The 11,502-nt window shown below is 46.6% G+C and overlaps 1 protein-coding gene across 1 annotated transcript; it reads left to right on the top strand.

Moving 5' to 3' along the window:
- The first annotated feature begins 6,739 nt into the window (after positions 1-6,739).
- LOC137480249 (G-protein coupled receptor 55-like) lies at positions 6,740-10,329 on the top strand. The gene is made up of 2 exons (XM_068201311.1): positions 6,740-7,145; positions 7,807-10,329. Exon 2 carries the CDS (start codon positions 7,820-7,822, stop codon positions 8,735-8,737), a length of 918 nt encoding a protein of 305 aa, XP_068057412.1. The 5' UTR covers positions 6,740-7,145; positions 7,807-7,819; the 3' UTR covers positions 8,738-10,329.
- The last annotated feature ends 1,173 nt before the right edge of the window (positions 10,330-11,502 follow it).

Genomic DNA, 11,502 nt, shown 5'->3' with positions numbered 1-11,502 from the left:
CGATAATTTGAAGACCAATGTAGCTAATGGTTTAAATAGAAAAAATATACCTTAGAAGTGTCAAAATGACTCAGCCATTAGGCAGAAGAGACACATAGGCTGTGATGTGTTATGCAGGGCCCATAGCTGGGGTGCATGAGCCTCGCTCTAACGCCTGCTCTGCGGAGCTGGAGAACAACTGAAAGTGCAAAATCTGCAACACCAGGGACAGATCTCCACCAGCTTCAAATCTCACCACTCTCAGGGCACTGAGATGGAAAATACCTACCCTGCTGCTCTGGACTCAGAAGTCCCAGAGGAGCATCCCCAGCTGATTTCTCTGTGGAAACTGGGACACGTCTCTCCAAAAATATTAGATCGGTTCAACACTAAACACGTCGAGGCTCGAAGAGCCAGAGCAGCTCACCTGCTCTCCCAAGCAGCAGACTGAGCTCCTCCAGCACTGAAGGACCAGTGGGGCACTCTTGCACAGCCAAGGTTGGCTTGTGCCTCCCTCAATCTTTCTAGAGGACACCAAACATCCGTGACAAACATCCGTGTCTGCGGTCAGACCACTGATTCGGCTCAGAAGCTTCCTGGCCCCTCGGCCCCACGAGCCACACACAGTCAGTCCCTGTGGCCACTTCCTCCACAGAAAAGCTTCATTTCAGCTGTTCTGTGCTTTGGTCCTCCCCACCCATAACCATCAGAGCTTCTGCCTCTCCGTTCTTCATCATTTCAGGGCGGGTGCCAGGGAGGACAAGGAGCAGAGCACTCGGCTGGTGGGGACAGGTTGGGATAAACCGTCTGAGCTACACGGTGAGCTGCTGCTCCCGGTGACAGGCAGACAGACAGACAGACAGACACGTGGCAGGGCTGAGTTCCTTACTCCCGTGGAGGAATGGGGAATGGCATTCCGCAATGCCTTCCGGAAAGGTGAGCTTTGAGCCTGTTTGCCTTGCTGCTGGTGCTGCCTCACAGCACGAAATGAGTGCACAGGTGGTGAGGAGACACTGAAGCCACCACACTCATGGGTACTTCAGCCGGGAAATCTCAGCCTGGCCAACCAAAACCGCTACACTCCTGTAGCCACGAGATGGAGCAACTCAGTTACAAACATCTCTGCAGAGCCACCAGGACAAGGTGACGGGACATTTCATCCCACTGCTGGCTCACCCAGAGGCAGCAGGCAGTTTTGGATCACAGCAGTGGATGCTCTCTTTTCTCAAGCAGGACAAGCACTTTTCTCACTGGTTAGGATATGATTTAAATCGAGAAAAACCTCACCATGTCTTCACTGCACGAGCCTGTGTGGTTACTGACACACCGTAAACTGGAAGGCTGAGGGCAGCATCAGCCCCATGCTGACACTTCCCAAGAGCCAGGACTGACAGCAGAGAGCCAGGACCTTGGCTGCCACAGCCCAGCACGGCAAGGAGACGGCTGGCCTAAGGGCAAGCACGAGGGATCGGCTGGACTTCTCTGGTTGCCACTGAGGGATGTCTGTGTGTCCTGAAGGTGAGATGTCTGTGTGTGTCCTGAAGGTGGGATGTCTGTGTGTCCTGAAGGTGGGATGTCTGTGTGTCCTGAAGGTGAGATGTCTGTGTGTCCTGAAGGTGGGATGTCTGTGTGTCCTGAAGGTGGGATATCTGTGTGTCCTGAAGGTGGGATGTGTGTGTGTCCTGAAGGTGAGATGTCTGTGTGTGTCCTGAAGGTGGGATGTCTGTGTGTCCTGAAGGTGGGATGTCTGTGTGTCCTGAAGGTGGGATATCTGTGTGTCCTGAAGGTGAGATGTCTGTGTGTGTCCTGAAGGTGGGATGTCTGTGTGTCCTGAAGGTGAGATGTCTGTGTGTGTCCTGAAGGTGAGATGTCTATGTGTCCTGAAGGTGGGATGTCTGTGTGTCCTGAAGGTGGGATGTCTGTGTGTCCTGAAGGTGGGATGTCTGTGTGTGTCCTGAAGGTGGGATGTGTGTGTGTCCTGAAGGTGGGATGTCTGTGTGTCCTGAAGGAGGAATGTCTGTGTGTCCTGAAGGAGGAATGTCTGTGTGTCCTGAAGGTGAGATGTCTGTGTGTCCTGAAGGTGAGATGTCTGTGTGTCCTGAAGGTGAGATGTCTATGTGTCCTGAAGGTGGGATGTCTGTGTGTCCTGAAGGTGAGATGTCTGTGTGTCCTGAAGGTGGGATGTCTGTGTGTCCTGAAGGTGGGATGTCTGTGTGTCCTGAAGGTGGGATGTCTGTGTGTCCTGAAGGTGGGATGTGTGTGTGTCCTGAAGGTGAGGTGTCTGTGTGTCCTGAAGGTGAGATGTCTGTGTGTCCTGAAGGTGGGATGTCTGTGTGTCCTGAAGGTTTGATGTCTGTGTGTCCTGAAGGTGAGATGTCTGTGTGTCCTGAAGGTGGGATGTGTGTGTGTCCTGAAGGTGAGGTGTCTGTGTGTCCTGAAGGTGGGATGTCTGTGTGTCCTGAAGGTGGGATGTCTGTGTGTCCTGAAGGTGAGGTGTCTGTGTGTCCTGAAGGTGAGATGTCTGTGTGTCCTGAAGGTGGGATGTCTGTGTGTCCTGAAGGTGGGATGTCTGTGTGTCCTGAAGGTGAGGTCTGTGTGTCCTGAAGGTGAGGTGTCTGTGTGTCCTGAAGGTGAGATGTCTGTGTGTCCTGAAGGTGAGATATCTGTGTGTCCTGAAGGTGAGATGTCTGTGTGTCCTGAAGGTGAGGTCTGTGTGTCCTGAAGGAGGAATGTCTGTGTGTCCTGAAGGTGGGATGTCTGTGTGTCCTGAAGGTGAGGTGTCTGTGTGTCCTGAAGGTGGGATGTCTGTGTGTCCTGAAGGTGAGATGTCTGTGTGTCCTGAAGGTGGGATGTCTGTGTGTGTCCTGAAGGTGAGGTGTCTGTGTGTCCTGAAGGTGGGATGTCTGTGTGTCCTGAAGGTGAGATATCTGTGTGTCCTGAAGGTGAGATGTCTGTGTGTCCTGAAGGTGAGGTCTGTGTGTCCTGAAGGTGGGATGTCTGTGTGTCCTGAAGGTGGGATGTCTGTGTGTCCTGAAGGTGGGACGTCTGTGTGTCCTGAAGGAGAGGTCTGTGTGGCAGCAGCTGTGGGAGGCGGTCCTTGGGCCTACAAGCAGCAATATGGCGAAGTCCTCAATACCAACAGAAAAATGCATGTGAAGCAGCTCCTTCATCAGGAAAAAGGCACCAGATGCTGCTTCCAGCATCTGAAATCACGTGAAACAGGAGGTGCTTCACACACTGGTGGCATTGGTGACACACACAGACCTGTCAAGGACAGAGGAGAATGTGCAGAGGTGGCCCTCTTCCCCCAGGTCTCCAAGAAAAGGGAATCACTTGGACTTGGGGACTTTGTGAAGAGACACGTGCCCTTAGCACAGAGCAGAGCCTGTGCTGAGAACAGAGAGGTTCCTTGCTGCCCTCTGCTTTCCCCCCTGCACCCCAAGTAAGCTCAATGACCAGTGTGGGAGTCCTTCATGGGCTGTCCCAGCCTTTCCACTGCACTGCTCGCTCGGATTCATGTTACCCTCTCCATCAGCCCTCACATCACACTTTTTCATCCATTCCCTTTTGAAGGAAGAGGCGCCTTCACACCTTGTCCCAGGTGCATTTGTACACCTGTCCATGCCTTCTTGGCCATTTCTTCCCTGAAAAACTCACAAGGATACTGCTGGGAAAAAAGCAGATCACTCACTGGTGGTGGCTAAACTACCCCTGCCACTGCTGCTTCCCCATCCTGCCCTTCCCAAAGCATCTGTCTCCAGATGTGGAGTCTCACGGGGCTCTGTGCAGCCAGGGGACACCTTGCCCAGGGACACCTGGCTCGGGACAGCCTCCAGCAAGGTGGGCAGTGCTCAGAACATGAGGGTCAAAGAGAAAATGAGACAGCAGGAAAAGCACCGAGCGTGTGAGGGGAAAACCTTGAGTGGGAAGAGAGAGCACCCGCTGTGAGCGTTGGTGGCACTTTCAGATCTGGCATCTGCAAACCCTAGAGCAGGGCAGGAGCACAGAGGAGCACTAACCTAAAAATGAAAACTTCGGTCTCGCCGATGAAGAGGAACAAGAAACAACACGTACCGAAGAAATTCCACCATATAATCCAAACTAAACTAAAAAAAATAAAACTCCAAAGCATCTACAATATATCAATAACATCATTGTGTAAAAAAAACACAATGAAAGTATTAAAAAAAACCCCAAATTCTCCTAAAACCCAACTTCACCATCAAAAAAACCAAAATTTTAAAACCTACCCAAAAAATCCAATTCCTAAAAATAAAATAACAAAACAAACAAGCATCAAATTCTCACATCATCAACGAAATTACAACAATATCTCCACCAACCAACAAAAAACCCCACAAACTTTCCTAAACACCATAAACTTTTAAAAACTAGACATTCCCAAATACAACCAAATTATAAACCCTCTCTACCTAATCGTCCACAAAAAACCACTTTCCAATAAAACCCTAAACAACAACAAATAAAAAAATTTAACTAAAACAATACACCTATCAAAACATAACACAAATATCCTAAAACAAACTCAAAAAACCCAAAAACCTCCCACAAAACAAAAGAAACAAAACCTCACCTAATCTTAATTTTCAGTACAAATACAAACCAGAAAAACAAAACTTCACAATCCTGACGTTTTACATTTTCAACAAGAAGCATCAAAAAAATTACCACAAAAATAACTAACTTATAACACCCAAGCATTCATAACAACATCACTTGTTAATCCTTCAATATCAGCTCTTCCTAGCATGATAAAACAGAATTCACCGAGCGTTGCATCGTGGTGCATGTGCTGCCAAAGTGAGCACATCCGTGCTGAAGGCAGCCCTGCTTCCCCCAGCCGGGCTGGCCCAGCCCCAGATCTCTCTTCATGGTGGTGGTGCCTGCCTGGGCTGGGTTCTGTTCACATCCAGAATGCAGCCACAAGAGCACCACAGGATACACAGAAGTGAAACCTAGCTGAGAAATGAGATGAGGTGCTATTCATTCCAACTTGTATTGTTTTTTTCCTTTGGTGGTGTTTCTTTTTTTTTTTTCCTTAAATACAGTCATTTCAACTAAAATACCCCGGGGAAACCCCAAGGGACTCTTTCTTCTCTCATCTCCTGTACCCCATCTCTTTCACAGATGCACAGTTTTAATTTAGCCAATATAATCCTGAGTTTTGAAAGAAGACCAAGCAAAACTACATCTGTGGCCTTTCTTTCCCTTTTTGGAAAGAACACTGCCAACATGCATACAATGGCCAAAAGCCACCACTTTTTTTCCCCTTTCTACCTGAACAAAATCATCACCTGACACTCTCCATGGGTATATTCCTGCTCCCTAGGAGTATAAACAGATGTAAGAGTAACCCTTGACTCTTTTGAAACACCAAGTTGAAGTGAACATACCAGATCACCACTGAAAATCGACAATCTTTTTCCTTTCTGATATCGTGAAAAGTAAGGGAAACAAGGACAGGATTTAGCTCAAACCACATTTTGACAACCAATGCTCTATCTGTGGATGCTATGTACAATCAATAAAATCCTGTATTGGGGAAAAAACCACAAAAACCCCCAAAAAACTAAAACAAAAAAAAGAACCAACCAAAAAAACCCTAACACACACACACACACACACACACACACAAAACCCACAAAAAACACACAAAGGAAAAAAAAAAATTAAAAACCCAAAGAAAGGTCTGTAGAGTCAGATTTCTTTCCGTGTTACCAGAACCTGGTTTTAAAGGGTGACTCAGAGGTGTGAGTCCCACAAATTTACATCTTAAACGAGCTGTGTGACTCCCTGTGTACACAGAGCCTGCATGCAGACACAGCGCGGGGAGGCCGTCATGGAAATCCGTGATGGAACAAAAAGCAGCAGCACTTGGTGCTTTCTGACATTCTGACCAGCAGCTGCTCTGTGTGCAGCTCACTCTGCTGCCTTAAAAGAAAACACAAGACTGCAGAGTTCTACAAGCTGAGAAGGAGGAAAAGTCAACAAGCAGAGCACGAGGCAGCCCAAAGGTAAGATGACAAGAGATATTTCACTATAGCAAACCTTGCCTTAAAAGCTTTCCTCTTGTCACGAGATCCAAAAACTAATTATATTTTACATAATTTGCATTGCTTACAGCATAGCTAACTTTTTTAATGACTGAACAAAACTTCCCTTTGCATTTATGCTTTAAATAATATTTTTTCCGTTTATTTTTTTAATAAATCCCAACAGATCCTAGTCTGAAACATCTTTTAATTAAAGTGAGAATTTTCTTAGTTAAACATCTTGGTGAGAAGCTGAAATTCTATTTCTCTAGACCCAGAATTTCTTAGACACACTATCAAACTAATTAAAAACAAGACTGAAGAAAAAGGAAAGTAGTAATGAAATCTCCTACAGAGGCGCTGAAGTAAAGAACTTTGTCAGTATTTATTACTTTTCAGAAATTCCTTAATTAACTTTTCCTTCCTTTGGCTCTCAGTAATGGGCTCCCTCCCAGCACCAGACTTACTGTGCTTCATGCTGCTTTTCTTACTTCTGTCTAAGCCAGGAACTTACAGAATCTCACTTACCTGCCATTACCTGTGTCCTTAAGGAGCAAAGAACTAAATTTTCTTTTTTGTTGATCTTAATCTCACTCAAAGAGATCTTAATCTCTCAAACCACAACAAGGGAGAGTTTACCTGTGAAATACTCAGGGGGGTGACTTGATCTGCAGGACAGAAACTTTGACTGCTCAGTTGACAAAATGGAACAGCATCAAAATCAGCAGCTCATGTAAGAAAGACACTGGTTTGAAGTAAAAACTAGAGAACAGCAGGGGAAATTAATTTCTGGGTGCTGACAGAAAGATCTCTGACAGACTTTATTTACAGGTTCCATTTGCTGTCATGGAACTGGCTGGAGGAAAGGATCTGGTATTCCTGGCCATTTGCATTTTTGACTACAGCACTGCAGAAACCAATGAGCACCTTCCTAGTCCTTATCAGGAGAGTCTGAGGGCAGGATCAAGCCAGAACCCTTCCTCTAAAGAAGATAATTACTTTGTGACCCCAGCTCAGCTCAGCTCAGCTCAGAGTGCCTGCTGACTCTTTCAGTCCCCTCTTTGCAGAGGCAAATCCAGCTGCATGTTTCCTGTAACCCCTGTCTCTGCTGAGGTAAGTCTGGCTGATTTAGACAAAATCTCATCCTTCTACCAAAGACTTAACCTCTGCCAGAAATAGCCCATTAGAAGCTTCCTGCCTGCAGCTTTCAGACAGCTTTTAGAAGGGCCAGAGGTACTCACAGTCCCTCTTTGCCCTGGGGTGGTGGGAGAGGGTGCAGGATGGCAGTGACTGTATGGGATCTTCACATTAATAAATGTGGGGGACCCTTCTGTTCGTGGCTCCCCAAGATCTCATATGATACCTTGATGCAGGAAACAGGATCCACATCATTGTTTCCACCCTCGTGTTCCAAGAACCCCTAAAATCAGGGTCTGCTACCTTGGTTCTGCAGAGAAACCTCTCCAAGGGGATGGTGCAGTCACATACTCTGCCCAGGCTGAATTACAGGACAGCACAGTCTGGGGTTACAGCTAACAGTGCAAGTGAGGGTGGACACCAGAAAGCCCCATCCCCCCTTGAGGTACAGCCTTGCCCCAAAATCATTGGCACTGAGCAGCTCCATGCTACCAGGAGCTGCAGTTCAGCACACAGCAGTCCAGGAAGGGAAAAAAGGGATTGCCAAGGCTGTGGACACATAGAGACCTTATTAGCCCTTGTTCTATGTCTTTTACTGACCTTCATCCTTCCTTGCAGTGATTTTCTTCTCTTCCAGCACACTTGGAGATATGAATGACACCCATGGCAAGGGCAATATCAGTGCTACTGTGGAACTGTTCCAGCTCATCATGTACACCCCCACTTTTATCCTGGGATTGCTGTTCAACATAATGGCTCTGTCATTCCTGTTTTTTAAGGTCAAAAAGCTGTCAGAATCTACAGTCTACATGATAGCCCTTATATTCCTGGATACTTTGCTGTTGTTTACTCTTCCTTTTAAAATCATTTCCTACCACCTTCAGGACAACTGGAACTTGGGGTCTGTGTTTTGCTCCACCTTGGAGAGTCTTTACTTTGTGAACATGTACGGCAGCATCCTCATCTCCCTGTGCATCTGCGTGGACCGGTACATCGCTATCCAGTACCCCTTCGTGGCCCTCACCCTCAGGTCCATCAAGAAAGCTGCCATGGTCTGTGCTCTCATCTGCCTGGGCACCTCCGTGGGGACACTCTCTACTTTCCAGCTGCATGGGAAGGGCCGCAACATCTCGTCCTGCTTCCATAACTTCTCCAAGAGCACGTGGGAGAACGCAGGCCTGTTCAGCACCCTGGTGATCATCTTCTTTGGCAGCATGGCAGCCATGACCTTCTGCACTGCCCAAACTGTCCGCTGCCTGAGAAGGCACAGAAAGCCAGACAACCTCCAAACACACAGCACCAGAGCAGAGAGGATCGTGGTGACAAACCTGGTCGCCTTTCTGGTGTGTTTCACACCTTACCACGTGGCGTACTTCATGTACTTCTTGGTGAAGAACAACATCATCCACGTCAGTTTTCAACAAGCGCTACGAGACACTGTTCAGGCCACCCTTTGCTGGGCAAACCTGAACTGCTGTCTTGATGGGGTGTGTTATTATTTTGTTTTAAAGGAGTCCTTGGAAGACCCACTGCAAAACAGTGAAAGAAGAGCCATGCAAAAGCCTTGATTTATGTACTGCATGTTCATTACTTGGGATGATGTGTGGAGAGGCTTTTGTGGAAAGTACAGGGTTCTGAACTTCTTTGCCTATGCAGTTTGCTTTAAATATTCACAGCTGAAAATATTTCCTAAAAACTAGAACTAAGTCAATTTCCAGGAGACTCTTCCTAACTTTTTTATTTCTTTCCATAATGTTCCCTGTTATTATTTATGTACAAAAATATATTTAATTATTCATATGAATAGTGATGCATATTTCTTTGGATGTGATTCTTCTTTACTGTGAAAAGAAGAAAAAGGCTAACTTATATGTGGTAGCATATTTCAGCTTCCCTGTCCACACTGTACCTGCAAACGTTCCTCAAAACTTTAGTCACTATGGACTTGGTCTAGTAAGAAACAAAGACTTGAAGTTCATGGTAAAAAGCTCTAGACTAAATTCTGTTGCCTCCCCTGTCCTGGTCACGTATGCTTTTCCTCACACACATGCTCCTGTCAGGTTTAGACTTGCACATGCTATTTAAAAAAGAAAAAAAATGATTGTAACTCTAAATGCAAAGGCAGCTTTAGGTTCACACGGGTATAGCAAGACCTCCATGTCATTCCTCCACTGCTGGACTGCAAGGTGCAGCTCTTGTTTTAGTGACAGCTGTTGTGACAGCTCATCACACATCTAACTAACGCTGCCACTGGCTCAAATCCCCACACAGCACACATTAATTGACTCCCCCAGTTCCAGGCTTCCTCACCAGCTCCTCTCCTACTTGCAGGCTTTTCACATCTGTTCCTTCCTGCTTGGTTACTAACATAGTTTCATGAACAGAGCCAAACCAAACAAAAGCATGAAATAAAATCCCCATGTCCAATGTAGTGGCAAACACATGAACCTGAAGGAACTACCCCCACTTTATGCGGGATAAGATAAGAGTAGCCCTGATCCCTAAAGCAGTAGCCAGAAACACACAGAACCCTGGGGGAAAGCAACCTTTTGGACCTCAGAGCAAGCTTAAGCACTCCCATTCCCCAAGCAAACAAAGCAATAAAAAATAATCAAGCAGCGAGAGCCTAACATGCCAGTCAGTTACTTCTTATCAGCGCTCACAGGCAGAGATAAACCCAAAGACAAGGAGCATCCAGCCTGCAGAGAGGCAGCCCACTGCTCTGGGCCACCCCCCCTGCTGCCTGCAAGCCTGTCCCAGCCATCAGCTGCCACCTTCCTGAGGGATGAGGTTGATTTAGCAATGAAAGCCAAAGAGTTCTCATATTCATGCTGAGCTGGATCCTTGCAGTACCTCTTTGAGGCAGGGACACTAATCCCAGCCTTTGAACTGTCTCTTTTCCACACACTTTTGGCAAGGATAATGCACAAACTGTGTACTGCTTTCTCCCCTGAGCTGGAGGGGAGAAATTACATGTGGGGGCTCCAGTCTGTCAAAGGGAATGTTTTTTAAGTGAATCTACGTATGAGATTGTACCAAAGAAACCCTGTTCCAGTTGGGAACGCTGGCCCAACACAGACCTAAGTATCTACTGCTGTTGACAAAGTCCTTTTGGCATTCAGGCAATGAATTGTGCTTCTGAGAAGACATGGACTGTGTATTTACCTTATGTCCTGGTTATGAATAAATGCCTGAAAATAAAATTCAGCAGGATATTCCAGCAAGAATTCCCTCCCCATAGCAATGGCCATTTCCATTGATTCCCTCAGTGACTTCAGAGTATCTGACTGAATATCCCTGCCAGCAGACAAGGACTCCTCATCAGGTCCTTGCTCATAACTTAACTTTTAACTAACTACACTTCAGTAGACACAAAGATTTTACCATTGCAACTTCAGGCTTCTTTTGGAAAAAGAGTTAACAAATCATAGAAAATAGTTCTGAGGCAAAAGCGTTATTTTCCATCTCTAAGCAGTGGGGCATGCCAAGAGGGCCTCCAGCTTAACTGACAATGCCTGAACGGGGATTGCGTCAGTACCTGGGGAGGCAGAAAATGCCAAAGTGTAAGAGGAAACTGATCTCAATTGCTCTTCTGTAGCCTGAGGCAGCTCCATTCGTTTCACTGACATGACTTTGGGCTTACACTGCAATAACTGAGGCGAGAAGCTCACCTGTAGTTTTATGCTTCCTCTGTTGCTCAGCTTTTTTCCGAGTACGCCTGTTCTTTTTACCCTGCTGTCCTTGGTCCCACAGATCATAAAGTAACTTGCACTGTAATTTAATTTAGAGTGCTGGTAGACAGCAGGGAGATGAACATTAAATTTAGGAATTCTTGGCTTCTAGGCTACCTTCCTCAGCGATAACATACTGCTTAGAGAGGGCTGGGGTGTTGACCAGATTAAGCATTGTTAACACCGAACAAAGGAAAGTTAAAAATGCTTGAAGCATTTCTTCTTCACCTGAGCATCTCCTCTGTGTTTCTCCAGTGAATCTGGCCACTGATTTTTCTAGAAACTAACAGGCCGAGGTGTGGAAAAGCAAGTACCTGTCCATGGACAGGGTAGAGCCAAGCACGGTCTGAGCTCCCTGCCTGTGTGCATGGCCCGCAGTGCCCCTGCCAGCTCTGAGAGCACCGATGATCAGGGCACAGTAACAGCTTTCATTCTACATCCCTGGGACAAATTAGAATTTTGTAAAGGCAACACTTTCTTCTAAAAAGTTCCCTGCTGGATCTTACTGTTTCTGGGCCTCTGAATATTCACTGTCCAGGTCAAATGTAGTGTTGTCTGATCCTTTCTTTGCTCAGATGGGTGACTGCAGCAACTTGCTCATT

The sequence above is a fragment of the Anomalospiza imberbis genome, chromosome 10 (assembly GCF_031753505.1).
Source record: "Anomalospiza imberbis isolate Cuckoo-Finch-1a 21T00152 chromosome 10, ASM3175350v1, whole genome shotgun sequence".
NCBI lineage: Eukaryota > Metazoa > Chordata > Aves > Passeriformes > Viduidae > Anomalospiza > Anomalospiza imberbis.
Note: the sequence above shows the minus strand (reverse complement) of the source record. Positions and strands in the feature narration are given on the sequence as shown.